At 35.2% G+C, this 26,773-nt stretch overlaps 1 protein-coding gene across 4 annotated transcripts in view; it reads left to right on the top strand.

Annotated features, from left to right (window-relative positions):
- The first annotated feature begins 1,950 nt into the window (after window positions 1–1,950).
- The window catches only part of LRRIQ1 (leucine rich repeats and IQ motif containing 1), a 104,714-nt gene continuing 79,891 nt past the window's right edge, over window positions 1,951–26,773 (top strand). For 3 of the 4 annotated variants that reach the window (XM_019279921.3, XM_039571455.1, XM_039571456.1), the window contains exons 1-14: window positions 1,951–2,115; window positions 2,881–3,031; window positions 4,216–4,330; window positions 5,274–5,344; window positions 6,542–6,644; window positions 7,067–7,272; window positions 9,137–9,211; window positions 9,389–10,594; window positions 11,405–11,557; window positions 12,727–12,877; window positions 16,786–16,979; window positions 17,883–18,010; window positions 24,142–24,215; window positions 24,514–24,607. In XM_019279921.3, coding sequence (XP_019135466.3) covers window positions 2,903–3,031; window positions 4,216–4,330; window positions 5,274–5,344; window positions 6,542–6,644; window positions 7,067–7,272; window positions 9,137–9,211; window positions 9,389–10,594; window positions 11,405–11,557; window positions 12,727–12,877; window positions 16,786–16,979; window positions 17,883–18,010; window positions 24,142–24,215; window positions 24,514–24,607 — 2,699 coding nt within the window. In that variant the 5' untranslated portion in view covers window positions 1,951–2,115; window positions 2,881–2,902. Of the gene's footprint in view, window positions 2,116–2,880; window positions 3,032–4,215; window positions 4,331–5,273; window positions 5,345–6,541; window positions 6,645–7,066; window positions 7,273–9,136; window positions 9,212–9,388; window positions 10,595–11,404; window positions 11,558–12,726; window positions 12,878–16,785; window positions 16,980–17,882; window positions 18,011–24,141; window positions 24,216–24,513; window positions 24,608–26,773 lie in introns of those variants that run through there. The other variant, XM_010413760.4, reaches the window with a different exon arrangement.

Raw genomic sequence — 26,773 nt, forward strand, 5'->3', positions numbered from 1 at the left:
AACATAACCACATCCTTAGAATAAAGAAGTTTTCTTGTGTTGATCAGCCCTGACTTCCTGGATACAGGCAACAGGTTTCCGGAAGTTTCAGCTCATTTTAATGCACCTCCTGCGATTCCAACCCATGCAATTGTTTTCCCTTCATTTCCAAATTTGTGAATGAAGAATTTTCATCACAGCACAGTTCCAAGATGGCTCACTCTACACTTTTTGAATCAGTACCTAGCCTGGTGATGGGAACTGAGCAGCAAAGACAAGGTATCCTTAGGGTTCGTGTTAGGGTTCTGAGAGCTGCAGAACCTACAGCTTCAGGGACACTGGCACTCCAAAATGCATTGCAAGGGCATCAGGGCAGGGCGCCACAAGTGCCCAATCCACACCTTTCAAACTGTGCAACCTATGTGATGAGGACCTCTGCACAGTGCCAAGCTGTCATTAGGGTCAGGGTTAGGGTTAGCATTAGGGTTGAATGAGTCAAAGAGCCTACAGCTCTAGGGACACTAGGGCTGGAACAGGAATGGCAAGACCATCCCAGCAGGGCCTCAGCATTGCTGCTCCTACTTCTTTCTAAACTTGACCACCCATATGGATGGGGTATTTAGGGATGGGGTTAGAGTTAGTGTTAGGGTAAAGTTTAGCATCAGGTTTAGGGTCAGGGCTAGAGTAAGGGTTAGAGCTATCTTTAGCCTTAGGGTTGAGTGAGTAGGAATTTGAAAATTCTTCATTTTGTGAAAGGAATTTTATCCTGTGGTTTCTATGAAATGTCTCTTTTTATTGCATATTGTTTTTCTAAACACAAGAGATGGTCTTTATCCAGTACGAGCACAGTGTAACTCTGCTAAAAAACAAGCTTTAAGTGCACATTCAATCCATGAATAAAGACTTGATCAAATTGAAAAGTTCACCAGTGATATGATTACATAAAAGTGTGGATTTCAAATGGATGAGTTTCCATTTTTTTAATATTTAAATATCTTGCTTATCCATGACACTGGTGAGAAAACTGTAAGCAGTTGGCCTTAAAGCAAATATTTTTTGCTTAACATCCCTGAATCTTTCAGAAAGGTACTCAGCCTACTCTAAGGACAGTAGATGGGAAAACCCCTACCATTCTTGGCAGATCCTTCCCATTGCTCCTGAAATGCACTTTTTCTATGTAAAATCGGACTTTAACTTATAGCTTTTATTTTTTGTTATACCTCTTTTTGTGTCTTGGTATTCATCATCAGATTCAGGGTTAGATGTGTTCCCTATAAACACACTAAAATGATATTATCTGCACCCTGCCTGATCTGTATCACTTTTCCGAGTCAGAATTCTATTGCGTCTCTAATTCTCCAACTGGACATTTTCTCCAGCTTTTAATAAGCAGCGAGGAGCTTTTACACAGACAGATAGTGATAGGACAAGGGGGACAGGTTTTAAACTAGAAGATGGGAGATTTAGATTAGATGCTATGGGGAAATTCTTTACACCAGAAAGGGTGGTGGGGTTTGAAAACAGGTTGCCCAGAGAAGCTGTGGGTGCCCCATCCTTGAAAGTGTTCAAGGCCAGGTTGGACGAGGCTCTGAGCAACCCGGTCTAGTAGAAGGTGTCCTTGCCCTTGGCAAGGCGTTGGGAAGAGATGATGTTGAAGGTTCTTGCAATTTATTGTGAACACTAAATTCCAGTTTATGACTTAAGAAAAACCCCAAACACAAACCAAAAACAAAACCAAAAAAGAGTCCCAAACCAAAATAAAAATACCCTCAAAAAACCCTGAAAAAGCCCCAAACCACAAAGCCCCAATTTAAAAAAGAGCCCAAACAGAACCTCGAAAAAAGGTGCTGCGATGCGCTCCGTCTCACGCTGGAAGGCGCCGCCTAACGCCCGAGGAACGCGAAACGGCAGCTGCTAGCGAAGTTTGGCTCCTCCCGCTGTCCGTCCGAGCCTCTGTTTGCCGTTGCCGTGGTGACGCTCCCGGTGTTGCAGCGCGGTGAGGAGCTCCCGTCCTCCCCACGGACCTCCCGACCATTCGCTGTTGGCGGATGCGGAATTTCAGGGCGGAGGGGGGACCGGTGTCCAGAGGCGGCCAGAAAGGCGGGAGCTTCGGTGAGGAGCTTGACTGAACGAGCGGTGAGTGGGTACATGAAGTAGACGGGGGGACCGAAGGACTGCGGGTACTCTGAGCGATGGACTACAGCTCCCAGCATGCAAAGGCGCGGCGCCGCAGGCCTGTCCGGAAGCGGCGGTGGGCGGGGCTGCCTCCAGCCGCGGAGCCTTTCGGGAGATGTAGTTTCTTCTCAGCCGGGATCTGCTGCTCGCCTTCCCGGCAGAGATGCGCTCAGTGTGCCCGGTCTGTTCTGCAGGAGCCGGCGAGGAGCTGCTCGCTGCCTCCCATTCCCGTCATTGGAGGGGGCAACGGGTTGAGAAAGGAGGGGGGGAAGGCGCTGACAAGTTTTTTGCTTCTCTGGGTTACACCATTTCTCACTGCTTTCTCTGTATCATTAAAACTTCATCGAGTGCTTTCCGTATTCTTAGTCTTACTTTGTAATTGTTAATATCTATTTATTGTTCAAAGTTTTGGGTTTTTTTTTCCCCTTTGTAGCTATTACGGCTGGAAAAAAGTTCCTTGTGAGGGAGTATAGGGCAGGTGGAAGTTTTAAATATTGAAATTTGGTAACATTTGCAAAACTTTAAGGGATATCCTGAGGGGGATTCTCTTATCACAAAGTAATGTTTTTCTTATTTTTTGCTCGTTGGTACGGAATGAGGTTTTCATGTTTTAAGCCAACTGTTCAATAAATACGTCTGAATGAACTTAAGTTAATGAGGACTCTTTTTATTTTGGTTCATGCTGTGTTGAAAGGTTTTTGGTTTTTTGTGTGTCTTTCAAAACAGATAAGACACTGTGGGAAGTAGAATGTCAGAAGATATTGAAGGAATTGAAAAAGAAATAGAAATCGAATTAGGCAGAATCAGTGTTTCTTCATTTGAAACAGATGATCCTGACACAGAGGTATCAGATGAACCCTTGAGTGACAGTGAGACAGTAAGTATTCAGTGAGCTAAAAGTGCTTCTGTTTCTCCTTGAAAGTAGTGTGGGCATTGGAAAGCCCATTTGATGAGTGAACGTTTTCCCGACATACCTAACCTGACTACTTCTGAGAAGCAGTCTTGGCAGTTGCTTCATGAAAAATGTAACCTTCAGTGGTGAAAGACAGTAAGAGAGGATGACTATCAGCATGCTGCTTGAGAAGATTGAGATTTTGTTTGAGAACCTGGAGATTTTGTTTTAGAATCCTCTGAAGCTAGAAGATTTGATGAGGTAGATTAAATCTGAATGAATAAGCCGATGATTCTTCACTGAAATCTGTATTTAAATCTTACAAGAGACTGACTTGTAAGATTCCTTATAAGACTTCCAGATAAATAGGTGCTTCTAGTCCTCTTTCTTGGATGACTTCTTATTTTGGGGAGCAGTTTTCCTCCAAAATAAAATCAGTTATTTGGGTCCTTTTCTGCCATTTTAATCTTTCAGACTCATAGCAAAAGGATTGGTTTGTAGGACATTAGGGTAGATAATACTGATCATGTGTGACCATAAGTCATGTTTGATATGACATAGACAAAGGCATCACTGATAAGTGTGTATGCACTCACATCCTGAAGGTCAGCAATGTCTACCACAATTTGCATATCTGAGAGAAGGCAGATCGTTTTCCCAAAATCTTGACATTAAAGACAGTCTTTTGAATAGAAAGTTTATATGTAATAAAGAAAATTGAAGCATTGGTTCTACATGCATACTTTAAACATTAGTAAATTTAAAATTGATTTATTTTGTAAGGAGTCTAAACATTTTAAAGAAAAAGGTGCTGTGCATCACAGGTATTTTCTAATTTTTGTCTTATCCTTCTTTAATTTCTTGGTCCAACACAGTTATAAACACAATAATTTATTGAAATGTGTTTCTGGAGATAGTGCAAGATACATTTCTAAAATTTGATTAGAATGTAATTAAAATTAGAATTATTAATTGTTCAGTGGGTGGTAAGACAATGAGAAGAGTGTAGGAATTTGGAAAAATTTTGGTGGAAATTGCAACTGAATCTCCATCAATGCTTTACAGGTGAGGCCAAAACGAGTCTTTAGTCTTATATGTCAAGTATTTACCTCTTTTCAAGCCTGTGAGATGAAAATGTAGAATATATGTCAAAGGCAGTGTTTTTCTAGATTTCAGGTGACTTACCAGAATCAGTTCTCTCCTATTTAAACTTTATCAAGAGCAGCAATCAAGATGCTGAAAGGCTTATACTGCAAGACTTAGAAGATGGGCAAAGTACAACAAGTAAGCAGCAATCACAGTTAAAATGTTTGTACACCTCATATTACCAGTGGAAGTTAGACTAACAAGCATTAGTAAAACAATGCAGACTTTTAAGTAAAGCAAGCAGTGAAACCTATTCCATCAGCTTCTGAATGCATGCTGAAAATCTCTAGGAATGAAACCATGCAATACTATCTTCTAGAATTAGCATCTGAGCAGAAATTAAACTTTTCTACAAACTCATCTAATGCTAAAGAAGGCAAGTTCTGAGATCACTCTCTGAGACAGGACCCAAGCCAGACTCTTCATGAAAATCTAAAATGAAGTCAGTAGGAGCTGAAATGCAGAGTTCAGATGCAATTGACTCCCATAGGATATGTTTAAAGTCTGTCTTGAGAGAGGCCCAAGCTAGCATTGAATGAAATGACCTTTAATTGGCAAAAAAAAAAAATGCTTCTGTCAGCTGTACGACTGAAGCCAAGCTCATAGTTTGTATACCAAAGACTGGCACTGTCTGTTCCATTAGTGCAATGGTCTTAGTGAAAAGAAGTTGAGTATTTTGATATCTGAGGAACATCCCTTTTTATTCTTTTTTTGTAATGCAATCTTTCTTACTCTTTTTCATTGTTTTTATAGTTAATTCTTGATTTTTGACCTATCTGATACAATTTTTCTGCACAGAAGATGTTCTGCTGTGTTCTATGATGTGGAATTCTCTTTCATATTTGCTATTACTGTATTCTTACAGTATCATTGTGTGTGTTTCTGTTACACGTATTTTCTGCTTTTAATGTAGATAAGTGATTCCCCTACATATTTAAGTAAAACTGGGGGAGAAAGAAAGGAAAAAACTCCTTTATTTTAGTCTAAAAAAATTGAGTAGATAACCAGTCTAGACCAAAACTGAGCACTGGTAAGGGATTTTCTCTCTGTGAACTAAATGTTATGTTTATTTTTTCCTTAGGTGACATTTATGAAGTTGTTTCTTGCCATGCTTCTGAATCAAATGAAGATCCAGAACAATTTAATGAAAAAGTATTTTTTATTTATACAATATTTATAGGGGACAAAATTCTATTAAATAATCTAGATAATTTACACTTGCTTTGGTGGCCTCCTAAGGAGACCTATAAATGTTTTCAGTTTTCTTTCTGTCAGACCATCCCTAAAGTATTAAGATGAGTTTCTATATACAATTCTTTAGAATTAGGACATCAACTGTAATATACCATGTCTATAAGATTTCAAATTTGAAATAAATTCTCAATATCAGTACTTGAGATATTGAGCACAAAAATCAACAAAATTAAACAAAACTGAATAATCCTTTATTGCTGATTATTTGAATAATATTATCTTAATATTATGATAACACTTTTGAGCTTCTCTAATCTTATTTTTTTATGATGATCAGGAAGATGTGCTACTATTAATCATGCTCCTAATATATTTCATTATTTTATAGAAAGTATAAACATAGTAATCTGTGTACCTTTCAAAGACAAATAAAGAGTTATGAACATGAGTGCCTATATATTTTCATAGGATTTGACTGAATAGGTCTCTGAAGTTCTTAGAAAAACATAGAACTGAATTTAATCACTTTTAATTTGTTGCCTGGCTTTTATTAGTGAGCACTCTTGCAAACATGATTTTTTGTTCTCAGAAGACCATTGTTTAAAACAGCACAATTACTTCGTGTGACTTCAGCTGCATTACAAATATTAATACATGCCCAAAGCATGTGATGAACAGATGATAAATGAGCAGGAATAGATTACTTGCCAGTAAAGAACAATGAAATAAATATAGCAATCCTTGTGCCCATAGTATTATTTTGGAATTGACTTCTTAAAAATTTACTCTGTAACTAGTTCTTCCCCAGTGTGCATAACAATATTAATGCGTATAGTGCTTGGTTTCACAGAAAGTAAAATAAATCTCAAACGCAAAACATTCATTTTTCCAAGTCAAAATATTAAGTATATTTTAAAACCACATAGAAATATTATGTATTTTGAGAAATACTGCAGTATTTGTTACTCTGGAAAACAATATTTTGACCGATATGTTTGCATTATTCAATGTGTAAGGATTCCAGTCAGTAGTAAGTTTCATATTGTTGTACTTGTCATATGATAAAAAGCTTATCCTTGTTCTGGAAGATTTTTATAATGTTCTGCTTTTAAATTTTGTTTCTTGATTTTTAATAACAATTTTAAACTATGTTAGGTACTTCTTGAAGTTGAAAATGAAGACTTGCAGATTGCTGAAACACCTGGTTATAATCAGTCCATCAGTGATGAAGTGGTCACTGATGACCACTTTCTTACAGGTAAGTAAGCACATTATTCATTTGGTTGAGTTGATCTTTTAACTTTTTTAACTTTTTTTTTTTTTTGTTTTTGGTAGTCATATTGGCTGAAAATGTTTCTTTGTCGTGACCTTTGGATGAGTTGTTGCTGGAGCATTTCAGTGCTAAAAGCCCCAGTTACAGCCACAGCAGACATCCTCTGTAATCCTGCAATATACATTGTTAGGATAAGCGTAGTAGTTGCAGAGTCAGTAAGTGTGCAGAATCATAGTAAGACATCTCTGATGGAAAGGACTTGTGCTGTAGTTCTGATTTCCTTGGGGATCTATATTGCTGGATATATCATCGTAGGATCCTTCTCTTGTCGAATACCTTAAGGCTGTTTAATGTTCCCCAGTGCTTATTAGGAAATTAAATAAAATGTTTGCTTGGTTGATTACTAGATGGTCTTGAAATGAGCATAAGCCTTGCCCGTCGTGAAGTAGAAGAAAAGTGTAGACCAGCACTTGAGCGTGAAGATGAGAAGAAGAAAAAGCGGAAACCCGAGGGAGAATCACGGGAAAAACAGAATGAAGAGGAACACGCAAGAAGTGTGCAGCATCTGGAGCAATTTGAGGCTGAAAGAATAAAGTTAGATCTTTTTCATAAGGTAATGAATGATATTGAAGCCAATCTGTTCCCATCTAGACTATCTGAATTCAAGCTCTAATGTGAAAGAGACTACTATCTCAAACTGTATGAGTGTCCTAAACCCTGTCTACTTGTGTTACCAGTGAGTTGTAAAACATATTTAAGTATAATCCGTTGGTTTTTATGTATTTACTGCTTCAATCAATAGTGAATGAATTTGCTATGTGAAATGTTAAATTTTTCTTTAAGCTTTGCCTTTTTGGTTTTTTTATTATGAAAACAGCCAAAGTACCAGAAATGAGAGTTGTGCTGAAATTAATCACAAATGAAAAATGGTCACTGTGCCCCATAGAAAATACTTAGCTAGTTTGGACTTCCCACCCCAATTTCACATTTTAATGTTAAAATCTTAATGGAGTTAATCAGAACCAAAATCATTCAGTTCAGCAATGTTGGCACTGTTCTTCATCTAGGTAAAAATTACAATACTTCCTTTCCTTATTTTTATCTGGGAAACTTACTGAGGCTTCATCTACTGAGTTCTGCCACAACAGATCATGACTCAACACATTGACTGGTTGCACTCTCAGACTATCTAGTCATGTTTTGCTGTAGTGTGTGGTGCATAATGAAGGATAAAAGAGTATAAGAACATGAAGAAATGTAACTGTCAGATATTATACTTGTGAGGCCACAGAATTTTATTATTTAGCCTAAATAAGTGTGTTTTGAGAGGTGCATTAACGCTACATTTTCAGTTAACTAATTTGTGGCTTTCTGGAGGAGTGGGCACCTTGGCACCAGCAAGATAATTCAAGTCACCAATACTAAGGAAGGGCTTAGTAAATGAAAAGACCTTTGATCTCTGAAGGCCAGTTCACTGTCTGCTATAGCTCTCTTTTCAAAAAGTCACAGAACTGATAGGCCTTCTTGGCTCTTTGCTGTCACAAGTCATTTTTGCATGTAGGATGTTTCTCTAGAGAAAGATGGGCATGGCCACATTTAGGCACTTTGATACTGCTGTTGCAGGAGCACTTTTTTTTGAGGTGAGAAATATAATCTAACTTCCCCCATTGCAGAGTGATCTAGATACCTCGTCTCCTGTTGTCTGAACATCATGCCTCTGGATGCCCATGAAAAACAGTGCTTAGACACTGGGGAGACTTTGTGCTCCAAGCTGAAAGTGATAATTTGTTATACTACTTCCTTCGTATCCTCCATATTTGATTTTGCTGATATGTCTTGGTTCCACCAGGAGTTGTGTGGTTCTGGATCAGCCTGTTTTTTAGTTACTTACCGCCTGCTAACTTTTGGTGTGATTGAGCCATTTTTTCTGTTTGAGGTTATGTTGGGCAAGGAGGGAAATGCTATTTATTTGCAAATAGTGAGAAAGTAGACTTGAACTTTTATTTTCCATTGAGAAACAATTTCAGTCAGAAAAATTTCTTTAACTTTACTGGACAAAATTCCCATTTGAAAGATTTTACTATTATCAGTACATACCAGTGCAATTAAAGGGAGATTGTTCATGCTACTGTTCAGATAGATTTCTGTTTTCTGCCTGTACTTTGAATAGTTTGTAACTAGTTTTCATCTTCAATAGTAGTATAGATCTTGGAGAGGAAGGTGGCAGCTGTTTCGGTCAGTACCAAGATGCTGACTTTCTGAAGGTATGCATCTCTCAGTACATGACCAAATCTGCATTTACTGATGCAAGTGTCCCATTGTTTATTTTGATCCACCCACAGCTCAGTTTCTCATTTAAATTCAGGTATTCACAAAATTGGATTTTTGGAAAGTCAAGAGGATGGGTGAGATTGAAGAGGGGGTGTTTTGTGTTGTTCTAGGTTTTGTACAATATTCATAGTTAATTTGTTGTGCAGAAACGCCAGGCTGCAATAGAAGATGAATTACAGAAGGAAGAGAAAGCTTGGAGAGACAAAATGAGAGAACATGAGGTAAGGTTGTACAATGAGCTTTTGTCAAAAGACTGTGAGGTTACTGTCATATGTTTGAGAACAAAGGTCTTCATGGAACGGTTAATATACTAGCTTCTGTTCATTAATGATAAATATGTGCCAATACCTGTCCCATTTTAAAAGTGGTTGAAGTCTATCCTAATTGTTTTGACTTAGGAATGGATCATGAAGCTGCAGTTGCAAATAGAAGAGGAGAAAAAGGCCTTGGAAGAACAGAAAGAAAAAGAAAGACGACAACTGGCTGAAAAACAGACTATAGCAGCTGTGAAAATCCAAGCTAGATTTAGAGCATTTTTAGTCCGTAAAAAATATGCTCCCATTTTAAAACAATGGAAATATGAAATGAGAAAGAAGCAGAAAATACTAGAGGAACTAGAGAGAGAAATGAAAGAAAGAGAGGAAAAACTGAAGAGGCAAATGGAGGAAAATAGGTTAAAGAGAGAAGAGGAAAGAAAGAGACGAGAAGAACTTGAAAGACAAGAATATCTGAAACAGGTGAGGAGGCATGAGGAATATGAGAAAAAGAAAGAAAGCCTGAGATTGGAAAGAGGAAAACAACTGCAAATAAGAAGAGAAGAACAAATAAAATTGGAACAAAACAGAGCAAATGCTGTGATGAGTGAAAATGTAGAAAATAACATAGAAAACATAAAAAAGGATAATAAGACAGAAAACATGAAAGTAATAAGAGAAGAGAAGGAGGAAATAAATAAACAAATAGAGGAACAAAAAGAAAAACATGCTGAAATGATGGATGAAACAAATAATTGTATGATTCCAGCAGGAAGAAATTTGACACCAAGTGTGCTAGGCTCTGAGAAGGAACACTCTTCTCAAGTGACTAATGAGAACTTACACATGAATTCAGTAACACAAGTAGAAGAAAATTACTCACAAACTAGTTATCTTGATAAAGCTCCAAATGGTCATATTTCAAGGGATGAATCTCTTGACTTTGGTGGTAATGACATGGTAGAAAATAAGGCAAACTGCATATGCAGCAGTCCACCAAGTGCCCAGCCAAATACTAGTAATAGAGAAGTTAAAGATAATTTTTCTGAGTATGAAACAATGAAGAAAACTTTATTTCTAAAGGAAAATGCTAATGAAGAAGTCAGAGACACCTGGGACAGTAGTCAAGATGTAGCAGATTCTTCTAATAAACTGATTTTTCCTGATGATATTGAAAATAAGAGAATAAACTGGATGAACACGTATAAATCTTGGTCTAAAATATATGAAAAAAACCAAAGAAAGCAAGTAACTATAAGAAAACGCCTAAGGAAAAGTTCAGTTAGCAAGATGCCTCCACTAAGTACAGAAAAGATAATTCATAGTGGCCCTTGGAGTGCCTTGCAGCAGGTAACTATATGAAAGTTTGAGAATGAAATGGGAAGACATACTATAACTTTTTTTTTTTCCTAATTTGGTATGTTGGCAGAATGCTGTTTTGGAAGAGAAGTAGATTATTGTTGAGCAGAATATAGATCTCGTGAGAGTTCCTATGGCCAGGTGCAGAATAAGGGCAATTACAATGACGTTTGAATTCCTGTGAGTGTTGTGGACTGGACTGGTGTGGTATTAGTCTTCAGACAATTGATAATATTAACCCTTTAAAAGGCAAGAGCTCTTACTTTCTGCTAAATTACCAAGGTTTTGCCTTTGTATAAAGGCCCACATTTCAGCTCCTGCTCAATTAGCCCCTTCAGAGTTTTGAGAGGAATAGTCTCTTCTAGAAGCAAGACATTACTGATCTCCTTCTAGATAGTCTTTTGCCAAAAAGGACACCTCCTGGTTGCCAGGACTATTATTTTTTACCACTTACTAACTTATCACTGTATGCTTTCTCTGTGCTCTCATCTTGGTATCCATTCTGAGATAACATACTAGGCAATACACACTTCTAGTCTGAACTATTTTTGTCTGTTCTACATTCATTATTTATGATACTGTGACTATTGTTTTCATGCTAGCTTCTCCCATTTAACAGATCAAACCTATCATTGCCACTCTTTTTTATACGAAAAGGTTACCATTATTTGCTCACATTTTCTAAAGCATTATTAGATTGTAGTTTTGTTCTCTTTTTCATCTTAAAGAAAATTATCATAATATGACAATGAATGTTCCATATACAAAACACTAGTTTTATTTATCAATAAATGCATGTAGGTCACAACACTTACACTCGAAGATTTGCCAGCTTGTAGCCTCTCAACTTTATCTGAGTGTACAAATCTTCAAGTTTTGACTCTGAGGCGCTGTGGACTGGTTGCACTGGAAGGACTAAGTGGCTGCAAAGACCTGAAGTATATCAATGTGGAGGTACCAAGCATATTTGATTCTTTGTTTTAACATGGGAAGAACTTCCAGGTTTGCTGCTTAGTTGATTATGTAGTTGTTTCCAACTGAATATATAACTTTTAGCCTTAAGAGCATAGGAATAGCAACGAAATACTCCCAAATGTGAACAAAGTTATACCAGTAGATTTACAGTGCAAATAACAAAAAACAGCATGCTGCAAATGATTCAACATGTACTAAGAAAATACCAGTCTAAGATTAGCATTAGTATGACACAGTGATAGATCTTTGTTACCTCAGTGTCTGATTGATCAGGGGGCAGATGCTGTTCATCATAGCAGGTGCTCAACTTGAGCAAGAATAGGTAGAAGGAAGAGCCCTTTGCAACATACACCTTGAATATTAATTAAAATTAGTAACACATATGCTCAAGGAATAGTACAGTGAGTTACACTTGAGGCCTAATGTTTAGGTATTCGCTACTGCGCAGTGTCTTATATGGCCCTGTTTAATGATTAAAGAAAACTCTGCAACACATCTTTGTTCCACAACTTGGCAATTCACGTGAAACAGCTTTGTTCACATTTTTAATTTCATGTGTTTTAACAACACCATTTTCAAGAAGAAAAGACCAAGCACAGCAAATAGTGAAAGAGAAATCTGAGGAAGCATTGTTAAAATGGACTGGGAAGGGGATGTTAAAAAAGCAGGATCCATTGGTGGAAGAATATTAGCTTAGAACAGTTAATGTTTGTGACCAAGGTACCTCTAAATGCAGACTTTTTCTATTTGTAACTAGGATTCTAGCAAAATTACATCTGTCTTCATTAACATCTAGTAAATACAATGTTTCTATGCAGTTTTTAGTTCACTCTCCCAGGGTTTGGGGAGGTAGGAAAGCATATAGGAAAGAGGCTACTTTGTTCTTAACTTCTTTTTACTCTTTTTTTGTCTCAACTTTGGGCATTTTCAGAGCCAGAATGGAGTTTAAGATATATTCTTGTTCTATTTCAGAAGGACACAAAAGGTTGATTCTAGGACACATAAATTTTTCCTAATTGAAAAATAGAGATGCCCTTACTCTGAGCTAAGGATAAAAATAAGAAATGAAGGCAGTCTGACATATTTTTACTTATTTCTGCTATTTCACTTCAGATGCTATTTAATATTTTCATTTTCTTTTATTGCAGGAGAACAATATTCAGGTAATTGACTGTGCAAATCTGGAAAATCTCTGTATTCTCATTCTGAATAAGAATCATCTTTCATCAGTTTGTGGCTTAGATGGATGCAAAAATCTCCAAAATCTTGAACTTTCCTACAATAGAATCACTCGAATTGGTAAGAAAATTATTCCAATTTGTCTAACAATATTTATGCAGTTTATATTCAGAATAATACACCCCTTGGTTTAGAGCCAGTTGGCTGCTAAGCCCAAGGAGACAGACTTAGAAAAAACCTGCATCTTAAGGCATGGCTTAGCTACTGCCGTGTATTCCATCTACCAAGTCATGTAACTATTGTCAGCCAAAGAGAATTAAAATCTTTCTTGAAGGGCCACTAATATTATCTGCACTAAGTCAGCTGGAATATGTGAGTAGCCTGAGTTCAGCATATCTACAGACATAATGAAAGCAAAGCCTAGCTGTACAACGGCAGAGAATTCCAGTGTGCTCCTGACTGACACAGTAAGTAGTTGTGTTGTCTGTCTTGAGTCTGCTGGACAATAGGAAAATAATTAAAAACAATTATTAAGCTCATAGACGAAACACATTCACATAAGACTTGCATATAAGAAATAGTTTCCACTGTTAAATAAGACTATTAAATTACACTGTGAACATGGACAATGCAGTTCCGTGATAAACAGCAAGGCTGTAGCAAACAGAAAATGGGAAAGCTTAAAAAAACATCTGTAGGTGTAGAGACTTTGATGTCGATATTATCAATATTTTTTGCTAATGTGTGCAAATGTTAGTACTCATGAGGAAACTTTTTGATAGCTGAGAATAAAAGTGCTGGGAAATCAATGTTTCCTGTAAAAGCATATTAAGCACCCTGATGAGGAACAGTAAAATAAAATGGTTAAAAAGTTTCATCTGTCTTGTTGTGGAAAATAATGCTTGATAAAATTCTTATTCAGATTGATCTCATTTGGTAAAAATGTCTTCAAGATTGCTGTAAGAATGACATTGTATTAGTGGATGACATTTAAGAATGTGGCAGCTGTGTGCAGTGTGGTAATTTTGTACTGACCAAGTGGAGTAAAATCCTCTGGTAGTTTCTCTTTTGTGCAGTGCACTGCTACAGTTACTGAGTCTCTAATGAGTTTAAGTAGGCAAATAAATGTTCACAAAAATCATCTTCAAATGTGGTTTTTTTCCTCTCCAGATTTTCTTTGAGCGTATTTGGTTAAAACAGATGCATAATACAGGATTTATTTCATATCATGACATATTGGTTGTGAGTAGTTGCACAGAATACATAAAAATGGATTTGTGGGTTATAAAAAGTTAGCATATCCCTCCCATCGGTAAATGTTGCAGGATGTCCCTTAGCAATTTTGGAAGCCCCAGGACTGTGTAGGAAAGCTTATTTATGTTTGTAATATTTAAGTGTTAAAGACTTATTGTAAGAAATTTCTGGCATACTATGATTTCTCTTTTTATTCTTTTCTTCTTTTATTGAAATACAGGATCAGTAGGGTAAAAATTAGAGTTGCCAAAACCCCCTTAAAAATAGCAGTAAGTGAAATAGTCTCAATTATGCTTTTTCCCTTAAGAATACATGATCACAAGCTAAGTAATTGTGACAGTAACACACCGTTCAGTGCATATGTTTGTATTTTGAGGATGAATGCTTTGTTTAAAATTTTTCATGCACAAAAAGTAGCATTTTCATTCAAGTCTTTGAATATGCTTCTTTAGGGTGTCTATATTCCCATAGAATGCTGGCTAAATTCCTGGCAACTCAAAGAATAGCAATGCATAACCATGGATGGTCATAAATGCTGCTTTTGATCTACTCTTCTTCAGACAGCACAAAGAGGATTTTATTTTTTCATCAGGCACCTTTTCAGTTTTGGTTTTGTTGTCTGAGGTTTTTATTTTGGTTTTTTTCATCTGTATGTTTGCTGTCAGCTTTCACTCTGTTGTTATTTGTCTTTGTCACGCACAGAAGTGACTTCAGAACTGCATGAACAGCTAAGAGAGAGTCCCTAGCTAGCAGGCTCCAGCTGCACTTTGCAAATTGCTAAGAGTACTTATATAGAGGTTCTCCTTGAATCTTGGTGAAAACATGTATTTGTCAACAAAATGCTTTTCCCATAGCTGTTATAACTTTTTTTTTTTTGCATTGTATGTAAAACAGACAATATCTTCTGGAAATGTGAAGAGGACTTTCATGCTTATATTTAATTTTGCATGTGGGCAGAAGAAACAGTAAAATACCATCTGTTTGTATTACATTATTCTCTCTTGTATATTTTCTGTTGGACTATATTTTATAATTCCAGAATAGATTGTGATCCTGTTGTATGCAGCCTTGACTGTTCTGAATGACATTCTGGTGAGAAGGAGTAAAAAAGGTGCTTTGTGCAGCATGAAGAATATGATATTTCCTGATTCTGTATTACCTCCTTGCCTTTTCTTACTGCGTGTGCAGTCTCTCCTCTCGGTCTCACTCCAGACTCATACAGTGCTTTTAAAAATTTCCAGTACTGCTATGCTGGTAACTGAAAAGTGGAGCTCGTCTTAGGAGAAAGTCTTGGGAGCCAACACACGAGAACATGGAAGTGTTTTTGAAACCACTAGATGGTGCTGGTTCCTTTTTTATTTTTATCCGCACGCACAAGAAAAATATTGACCAGGATCTTGCAGTGAGGGTAGTATGTCAGGGGCATGTTTGAAATTTTTCAGAATAATTAAACGTTTGTATATTTATTTGCTAAATATGCTAACATGTGCCTTATGGGACATGTGTGTTATATTTAAGATGATATCTCTCTAATGTCAGACAACTGCATTCTTTTCACTAGGTGCTTTCCATTTTTAAATTAGAATTATTCGAAAGCCTGTGTTGGGGATTTTTTTAAAAGTACTGCTAGTTTTGGTGTTTAATTGTTTGCTTTGGTTTTCTCCTTATCATTTGTTGTCATTTTTAAGTTCTCTTCTATATTCTCAGTACTCTGGTGCCAATTGATCTCTGGTTTCATAAGCTAGTTTGTTTTCAGAGGACAGTTACAAAAAGATTCACTACTATAAAGCTCAGCCAGCTTCCTTTGGGGAATTTGTGAAATTTTGGGTGAGATAAAGATGAGACAAGGTATTCCCTCAAATAATCCTAAATTAACTAATAATCCTAAATTATCTAAGAATACATGAAAGAGAAGTAAAATCAGAAATTCCTTATTTTAGATATGTTTTGTAAAGGGTATCCCTTCAAAGGAGTTTTTTCACTACAGTGATATAGAAAAACTGCTTGGACCTGTAGCAAGTTAGATGCATCAGTGCCATTGCATGTGTAAGACCATGGGAGGACAATGTAATTTTTGCTGTTGTAAGAGGATGATTTGGGTAACATTCTGTGAAAGAAACAGATGCTGATGGGAATTCCTTTGCATTTTTTTTTGTGTGTAGAGATTGCATGCTCTTTATATGGCAGGAGTAAATTTGTTGAGAGTGGAATGGCTATAGTAGTACCGTTTTATTCTTAAAGGCACTAAGTTTTCTTCATAAATTCCTTCATTAAAAATATTTTGACGTAATTCCTTAAGCAAGACTAATTTAAATCGCAACGGTGGTACTGGCCTAAGTTTTAACACAGTTTTTTCTAACCTTGCTGATACCTTAACAAAAAAACCTTTAAATAATAAAAATTAATTTTTAAACAGTGTTTTCATTCTGATGGATGATTTTAAGAGAGCTATTAGCATTTCACAGAGTTCAGAGCAGTTGTAAAGTGGTTAAAGCATAGTAAGTACAGTTTGTTACTAAAAGAATGTTCTCTTTCAACAGAAGTACCAAAGAGATTATGAAATGTTTTTACTGCTTGATTAACAGGATCAGAAAATTTTTAGACCATATGCACTGTATATGTGATAGAGTCAAAATACAATAATTCTTTTTAAACCTTATACAGAACTAATACTAATTGTTATTCCAGATAAGATACAGAAAATTCAGAGTTTTCTTAGTACTTGAAAGACCAGAGGTTTTTATTTCCTTGTGTCTTAAATCTTGAATTTTCAGGTGGTCTGGAGTCACTGAAAAATCTTCTACAGTTAATTGTGGACCATAATCAGTTAATCAGCACAAAAGGTCTTTGTGAGGCACCTACTCTCATTCACCTAGACTGCTCTTTCAATCATCTCACGCAAGTTGAAGGCATTGAGAATTGTGGCCTACTTCAAGTTCTGAAATTGCAAGGCAATAATCTCCAGGAGGTAAAAGCTTTAAATTTAGTGGCTGTTGTGCATACATCTTGGCTAACAGTCATATTTTTCAGCATTCTGAGCATGTGCTCTTTGATTGGTGTGGGATGTTTCATGCTCTTAGGTAAGATTTTTTTTTTCCCTTATCAGAGGGAGATTTTTCAAAAATACAAATGGCTAGCAGTTAATTATTTTCTTACTCCTAAGTCCTTGAAAAATTGGACTCTCAGTGATTATGGTTTCTCCTTCACTTATAGCATCTAGTCTTCAGTTTGTATTATATGATCCTAATTTTGTTTAAAAGGTAACAAAAGATTATTATTACTTATAGGTAATGTTATAATAGTAAGATAATTGTATCAGGCTGGTAATAATGATATAAGTGTCATTACATATAAGTAATTACTTCTTACCGTTACTTGTATTAATGATAATATAATTATTATCACCCTAATGATAATCATGCTTATTGGTGTATGTTGATTCTCCAAAACTTGAAATTTGTGCTGCAGCATTTAAAATAGGAAATTTGTTTGCTAACTGTATGCTTAATCCTATTTACTGACAATTATTCTCTTACGAATTCAAGAGATGAAAAGCATTATCAATAAGTAGCAAATAACAGCATGAATAAAATAGTAAGACTATGACTCTCGGGCTCTTGACCTTTCTTTTTCTTTAATTATTTATATTGACTATTCAGGTGTGATAGAAGACATTAAAAATTATTTACTACCTGATATGTAGAGATTATGTGTGACAACTGGTACATATATAATAAAGAAATGATACATATATCCAAAATGTGAATTTGGCTTGTATTTAGTAATGATTTAAGAAAAGCATCTGGTAAGCATTCCATTGTTGCTTCTCTAATTTATATGAATCTTAAATAACCATCTCTTTTATATTTAGCTTCCAAGACTGGAAAATCATGTTCTCCTAAGAGAACTATATTTGGATGACAACAGCATTTCTACTATGAGAATGCTTTCTTTGTATTGGTTGCCTCTATTGCAGATCCTTTTGCTGTCTCAAAATAGGTAAGTAAGAAACATTCTTCCACTTACAGAACTGATCCAGAGGAATTTATTAACATAACACTTGTCTGAAAAGTGTAATTCCCAGTATGGTTGAAATCTCATTATCTTTTTGGGATATTCTTTAAAAATAAAAATATGTGGTTGGCATGTAATTACATTGGCTACCTCTAGCTAAAAAAATTTGAAACAGCATTAACTATGTAAATTAATTTTTTTCTTTTAGATGTTATGTGACAATAATGCTTGAGCATTGTGGCATTATTAAAACCATAGTGGATTTTTTCTTTCTTTAGCAATTGTTTCTAGCATATGTCTGTCAAACTTCATATTTCACAGCTAGCTTATTCAAAACAGACTTTGAAGGCTAAGTTAAATGCAGGTACTAGAGTTAGAAAGGACAAATAAGAATGTTTTTTATTTTACATACATATGTTAATACCCTCCGAAACAAGTATATTTGCTTTAGTTTTTTCGCTTTTATGGTTCTGTTTAAAAGGTATAAAGAAGAATCAAGATAAGCAGCATAAAACTGGGTCATGCGCTCAAGTACTCTGTCATTAGTTTTCTGATTGTTTCCTAAGCTAATCTATACATTTTTAGACATAGAATGACCAGATATCCTGGATTAAAAATCTTTATTTTCCCCACCCCCCTTTTTCTCAATTTAAATTCTGCTAAAAAAGATATGGAACATTTATTAGAATTTGCAGTATGTTAGTAGGAAAATTGATTTTAAATTGATATCCATTATTTTCCTATACTGTGATCATTTTGTTCTGAATAAGACTGATCTCAGCTAAATAAACAGAATACTACCTACCATATATAGAAATACGCTCTGAACAAATTCATTTACTCTCCTTTTAGTGTAGATATGTTTTTAGAGGGTGATTCATCTGCCATTTTTAGCTGTTTGCTTTGAGACTAATCATAGCCTACAAATGCCTGTTCATCTTCATTGACTAGTAAAAAAATCAAAATGACCATCTCATGTGTCGTTGTCCACGTCTGAACAGAAGAATCCCATCCTATGTGGCATTTACTTCAGTAGAGCCAATTGTGTCTGGGAGCCTGTGGGAAAAAGGATGTGTAAGGCTGAGTCCTGTTATTATAAGCAATGTCCTTCATGGAAAATGAATATTATTTAAGTATATACAACCTATGTTTTTATATAACTTCTCAGATTGTTTTCATATCATCTCTAGTGAAGTACTATTCATGAAGACTCTTGGATATAAATAAAATACCTACAGAATCTAATCTTCAACTTCCTGCCCAGGTTTCTAGGGTTTGGGATTTTTTGTTCCCTTATTAATTCTTCTGGAGTTTGGAGAAAGTGCTTCCTGCTTGTGATTAAACAAGAGTGTTATTTGTTAAGCATTAGATTTTGAGGCACACTGCTTGATTTAATTCATGTTCTTTACTAATTTTTTTCCTTGTCCTGTTTAGCTTTTTTTGTGGAACACACAATAATGTGGCTTTATATTCTCTTCTTCCTCCAGTGTAGCTATCCTGTGTGTAATAAAGTGTTCATTCGCAAGACTCCTTGAAGATCTCATTTGCTTGCTAGGGACTTGGGAGCATAGTCTCAGGGATAGCTTGAATGCAGCCTCTGGATTTAGGTTCTGCTAGACTGGCCATGTAGATGAACCTTAAGTCACTTGCCTATCCCATCATCTTATGGTTTTTAATGTCCGTTGTAGTGCTTGCTCTGGTTTTGCAGTAGCCAAGCTGAGATGCAGCATTTGGTCTGCTGAGTTTCTTTTGCTGGGCTGTGAGAAAGCACATATTTTTGCATCAACACACTGGATGTGCTGAAAATAAATATACATCTTCCCCCCAAACAGTTCCCCTTATTTCCGTGATGTATCTATAGCTTATGTCAAGTCTTTGTGACAAACAAGACAAGATAGCCTTAAAGTCATATTAAAAGCCTCAAAATTCCTGGCATTTCAGTAGCCTGCTCTGTTACACTCACTTTATGTACACTTATAAGCAGCTCCATATGTGTGTGCTATAGCATAAGTAACTCGATGTTCTATAGAAACAGTGAATGTAATGGAGTAAGCTGTTGAAAGAAAAGCTGTTTCTTTACTTCTATCCTACAGCCAGTGCAATTTTGTGAATTTTTTCCAAGTGTGCACTGAGTGCCATTTCCTTTTTACTGATTGCAGGAAGCCAATATAATGATAATGCTATGAATCTGTGTTCTTTCTGAAAGTGAAGTACTGTGAAAAGAAAATTCTTACACTAATTTACAGGACATTTTTATTCCTGAGATGCTTTGTATGCGTCATAAGCCAGAAATTGTCAAAGATAAAACTCCAAAAATTGTTTTAAATTGTTTTAAACCTACAGTGTAACAAGGAATTAAAACAGGTAGTGATTAACTTCTTCAAGTATAAAAATGCCAGCTATTTCACTGCTGCTTTTATTAAGTGTTTTATTGTGGCTTTCACATACAAAGCATATTCTTGATCAATGTGCAATTGGAAAAGACAATGATGAATATCCTCTTGACTTGGTTACTGCAGAATTGGGACTATGAAGATCCGTGCTCTGTTTTATAGCAGCTGAGGACACAACTGTTAAGTTAGTTTTAAAAAGGGACATTTTCTTCTTTTTTCTGTTGTGGATAAAGATTTAGGTGTAGGAGAGAAGAACCTTGTCCTTGTGTAAAATTAATAAATTTTTAATATATGTTAAGAGTTCATGTGGCATTTATATTTATGTGTAATCCCATTTAATTATGTAACTTGCTTGTTAATGTCTTTTTAATTTAAAAGCTTTACAGTGAGACACTAAATCAATGTGCTGTTCAGGTAGCCATTTTTTTTTAAAACTTCAAAATAGACAAAATCCCTCCTAACACTTTCTGTTTTAATATGGTATTAGTATGACAAAGTTCTTATTTTGCTATCTCTTGCTTTTCACTAAGATAACCTAAGTGAGATAGATAAAAAAAAAAAATATTTTAAAAAATGCAGTCACCTGCAAAAGTTCCTTTTTGTTTTGGGAAATTGGTTTGGCCAGAATCAGATTTGCTGTGAACAGGTTGCTCTCATGTTTTTGCATCTAGATGCATACTATTCATAAAGGGTTTATATTAGAAATGCTAAAAAGTTGGTTCTGTTCTTTCTTAGCATGCATTGTTCTCTCTACTTAAATATATATGGTATCTGTGTTTTTAACTGAATTTCTCAGATATGAGAGTTGAGCTTATTGTGAGCCAGGATGTTTTGAGAATTTGACCACTTTTCCAGAATTATTATGATAAATCTAAATGTCATTGGATGTTGAAATAAGTCAGTCATGAAAAAAGCTATACTGATGTATAGTGGTTTTCTCCATCCTATCCTTACAATTCTGGATTTTTTTTTTTTATAATTTTCAGTAATTCTTTGCTGGTGATAAACTTACCTATAAGTATGTGGCATCAGGGGTAATGTACTTGAAGTACTGCCTACTAGAGTATTCAAGAAGTGAAGTGGGTACCTGACAGATTTCATATATTCTGTGTATTTGCTGCTCATAAATATGGTGATTATTGCAAAATAAACTGTCTTGAATTTAAGGAATGAAAAAGAAATGTAGGCTTTACTTATAGATCTAGATTATGATGAATTTATTTTAGTTATTTTGCCCTGCTTCATGCTAACTGCTTATTAACATCAATGATAAATTTTCTGGGGAAAAGCAGTTGCACAGTAGGATTTAGACCATCTTGAGCAGTAACTGCTATTCATGTTCAGAAGCACAATCTTTATTTTCTCTGATGCATACTTTCAACCCTTCTTAAATCTTGCTTTCTGACATAGCCACATAAATGACATAAACTCTATCTCTGACCTGTTCTGCTAGAGCCTTAAATGGGAGCAGAAAAAGGAAGCTATAGCTTGCTTTTTTGTGAATATCTTTTACTTTTGTGTCTTCTTTGTAATTTATATCTCTCTTATGCCCAGGGCTAATGTGACAAGGTCAAGTAGTATTAAGTTTTCAGTAATGTCCTTTGTCTTTCTGGTTTGAATTTTCTTAGGAAAAAAATTAACAAAGAATGTCGGTAAAGGGAAAGCTATAGAATGACAGAGAAACGTTTTAACTCTCATAATGCCAACGGCAGGCAAGGACAGTCCACTAGACAATTTCTAATTCACCACAGCATATACTGATAAAGATCCAGAGAACTCATTATAAATAAAAACCCTGCATTATCTCTTGTCCTTTATGCAAAATATGACATTTGTTTTCCTAGATATTTCTGAATATATGAATCTATAGTCATGGATTTTCAGTTTTTGCGGCCATACTGTTAGCCAGTAATATCTATGATGATATTTACTGTAAATATTAAATATATTTAATTACTATTGGCTGATGATGAGAAACTAAAATGCTGAAATTTGTGGTACTATATAGAAATCTACATATAAGGCTTAATGCTTTTTAGAGTCAATACTTATTCATAATTATTTGATTCCATGGAAAACTTCCATGGCAGGAAGGTAATAGAACTAAGTAGAATTAGAACCAGGACAACTTTACAATGTAGCTTGAGAAAGAAATGGAAGTATAGTGGCACGCACACAGTTTATATCTGTTTCTCTGAATTTACTCTTAAAATGTTATATTCTTGTATAGAAATACTTGTCAACTGAATGTGGAAATGATTTCTTTTCTGTTTTGAATCTGGTTCTATTTTCAATGAGATTAAATAATCTACGACCAACATTTAGTCCATAATTAGTGTACCAGGGTAAAATTCTGCCTTTCAACTGTAAACCTGTGCTGGAAACACAACATAGTCACACATTTCAGCAACAAAGCACCATTTTTACCTCTGAACAATTTTGAGTACATTTCTTTTTTTTGTAGGGTCACATTTCTGACAAAAAGAATTCTGATTTATACCTTTCAAAGGCACTACACCTTTCAGAAAATAGTACTTTCTGTGAAAATTAGCAGTCACAAGCTAACCACATATTGTGACATTTCTGTAACCATTCTCTTGTTATGCTAGGGTCTTGCCCTTACAGGGATGAAATGTTACCTAAACATGTATTTCTTTAAAAAAGATATAGTTGATGTAGTATGTGCTTATACATAAACATTCTAGTTTTAGTTGATAATTGTGATTCTTTGCATCTTGATTCTTATCTTTTCTTACCTCTTTCATATTTAATGTAAACCAAGATAAACTTTAATCTGAAAGCTAATATTTAGCAGTAGCCTGGAAGCTGAATGAATCATTCAACATTCATTCTTGCATCATTGCAAGTTTGTAACGAAGAAACATGAACAACACTGAGTCTTAATCCTTAAGTAGTAGCAATAACACACATCTTACAGTCCCAATCCCTTTGTATAGACGAATGTCAGCTCAGTTTCTTTACATTTAGTCTTCAGTACTGCAAATAAGAATTTTGTTCTGTCTTTAGTACTGCTTTTCTGTTTTATTGCTCAAGAAAAGCTCTGATAATGCAAGAAGAGCAATTCCATAACTGATTCCATAACTGATTCCATAACTGTCTCAGTAATCAGCACCCATGTGACAGCACCTGACAGAAGCAGTAAGATAGAGGAAACACTAAAAATATGTTACAGGACAGTGCATACTTGACCTGTTGAAAAATGCATCTATGGCAACAATTATGCTTGTTTTAGGATCTAGGAAGTGATGTGCTGATTGGAGAAAAGAAACAACCTGATACGAGGTCTGAGCAATGAGAAATGAGGGAAGAGGAAAGAAGCCAAGCAGATTTTCTTTTTTCTCCAGAATCAGGACCTTCTATTAGTACCATTCTAGTTATGGAGCCTAAAGGAAAGCCAGCTGAGTTGTGTAAATTTTACAAGACTTCAGATCTTCAGCACTAAATGCAGGGAACAGAATGAAATATTTATCAGATACAAAACCATTAATGAAAAAATATTAAAAACTGAGGTTCTGAGAAAACTAAGAAATACTTTCAAGTTAAAATTTCAAGAAATTAGTTCCAGCAGCTTGGATAGATAAATGGGTATTTTCTTATGTAAATAAGTAAATTGTCATACCTGCAAAAGATTCTGTTGCCTTTCTGTTTATGAACTGCTGTTTTATTTAATTTTTTAAAAAATCTTTTCTGTTTTGTTCTTAGATTAACTGAGCTTGTGCCTTTAAATTCATTTGTATTTTTGGAAAAGCTAGATCTCAAAAATAACTACTTGTCAGGTGAGTTGTGTTAAAAAAAAAGAAAAACCCCATTCTAATAAGAACTTCTTAGCTGAGTTATAAACTGATTTGAATGGGACTGTTCCCATGTATTTATAAGAGACATTTATACGGAAAATATACAAATATTTTCCAAACATCAGTTTTATAGATATTAATTAAAACTAAAATGTATAGATAGCAGTCTTGCTTTTAGGACTTCATGACGTTGGTATATTTTACTTTCATGTAAGAATTTATGGGAAATAAGATGGTTCTGCCTTCAGACATATTTAGCTTTCTTTCTACTATACTACAGATCTTAAAGATGTCCTTACATGGTTTAGTGGCTGTCATAAATTAAAGGAGTTGTCATTGAGTGGAAATCCTCTTCTCCAAGAAAAGAACTGGAGGTAAGGAAAATAACTTAATTTGCTAAATCAAAAAATCAAAATCAGGCAACAAATTGTTGCATGTATCTTAGTTAAATAGTACTAACACTTCCACATATAGTCTGAACAGTCTCACTGCTCTGACAGGTTCACATTGGACATAGCTAGAGAAGGGGTAGTGTCTGTTAGAAGAAGAAAAGGTCAGAATGAATGGTTGATTTTTCCTTAGTAGTTGAAAATCAGCCTTTTTTATGCTTCAAATTTCTTTACATCAAAAATTAATAGCTCTTATAATTATGAAAGAGATGTAAGAGTAATGCTGTCATTTGTCCTTCAGTGGTGTATAGTACTGGAATAATGATCTGAAGAATCAAAGAGCTAGTCCTAGACACTGATAGATCTCTATATAAAAAATGAACAGGGTCGAAAAGAAACTTGACATACAAAATGATATGCAGTTACCATAATTCCTGAAATAAGTAGTTATATATGTTTGTAAACCATAGGAGTAAAATTGTACATGAATAGGGTTTTTTGTGTAATTTTTTTTGCATATTAGGCATAGTACTTGTGGTGTGGCCTCACCAGTGCCAGGACAGGGGGATGATCACTGCCCTAGTCCTGCTGGCCACATTGAAACCTAAAAAACCAAAACCACCCTTACGTTTTTATCTTCCATTTGAAGATTTTTGTACAAATTTATGATTAGTAATCAAAAAACCTCAACTATTTCAAACTTTTAGTTAGAAGTGTTTGAGTAGTTTAAAAGATAGCTGTGCAAGTACATTCTTGATTGGTTTGTTTGATTTTTTTTAATGAACAGACTTATTTGCACTCCCATGGTTCCTGCAGGTAATTTCATTCATAAAATTCTGTGACTGTGAGAATGTTTTAAATTTCCATCTCCATTGTTTGAATTCTCACTATTTTACAAAACTAACTGTTATTTCACTTGTAACCTGGAGAGAAAAGCTTTCTGAATTTCAGTTTAACTATGAGAACTGACACTTTAGATTGCTTAAACCAGTAGAGCTTTTATGATTAGACAAGAGATTCATTTGTCTAAAGGATTTAAAGTATGGAATACTATGAAATATGGATTTGCTGAATACAGCATTGACTGTAACTTCAGACAATATGTTCCAGTGAACTTTACATAACCCCTTGATACCAACAAAGGAATTAGTTGTAAAATTTCCCAATCAGTTTTGTACTTTCATGTCCAGCCAGCGATAACACCAACAAAAGTGAAGTAGTAAGAAATCTCTTTCTAAAAATTAAACCCTGGGATCAGTCTGAGCGCTCCTAGGGGAATATGCTTCAATGCTGTAGTGATTAATAGAGCCTCTTAAGTGACAGAATATTCACCAGGAAGTTTTCACTAAATGAAATATTGACTCAGCCATTCACCAGGAGAAACCCAGCTGGAAAAACGAGTGTTGAGATCCCACTGCTCTAAGACGCAAAACTTCCATCATTGATCAACTTTGATATGTCACTGTTTTGGTGTATGTATGGCTGTTCAACATCAGCTTTGGTAATTTCTCTCTATGTGTTCAGGAACTGTTGATCTAAACCCATAGCTTTATTCCAAGTGTACTTCAGATGGTCTTAGCCTTCATTAATGGGCAGTAGAGAAGGAGTTTTCTATTTGCAAAAACTGATGTTCTGTTCTTTTATTTGGAATATTATAGCACAGTCATAGAAACTTTCTTTGATTTTAACCTTAGTGTATGTTGTCTGAGCTGAGTAGTAGTCCTTTACTACTAGGGAATAGTCAGGGAGTTCCAAAATTTGGAAAACAATACTATCTTTGTTAATAATAGGGGGATTTACAGCCTACAGTTAGGATTCTTTCAAGAGTTTATGTTACTTAAAACTGAGTTAATGAAAATATTGAGTGTTGATGTATTGCTTTAAATAATTTTGCAGTCTTCAAACTTTCAACAAATTTGGTCTGGTACGAGAAATATGTGAAACAAGATTGCAGTACCAGCTTACATCTCTCAATAACATAAACCAGACCGCATTGATGATACATATGAATTTTTTTTTTCTTTTTTTTTGTTGTTGTTGTTTTTTTTTCTTTTGTTAGGAAAGTTTCTTGTACATATTTTTTCTTACCTCAGTGGCCACAGATGTCCTTTCTATAGCAAGGAAATGTCATCTTTGCTCTCAGTCCTTTCA

The sequence above is a fragment of the Corvus cornix genome, chromosome 1A (genome assembly GCF_000738735.6).
Source record: "Corvus cornix cornix isolate S_Up_H32 chromosome 1A, ASM73873v5, whole genome shotgun sequence".
Taxonomy (NCBI): Eukaryota; Metazoa; Chordata; class Aves; order Passeriformes; family Corvidae; genus Corvus; species Corvus cornix.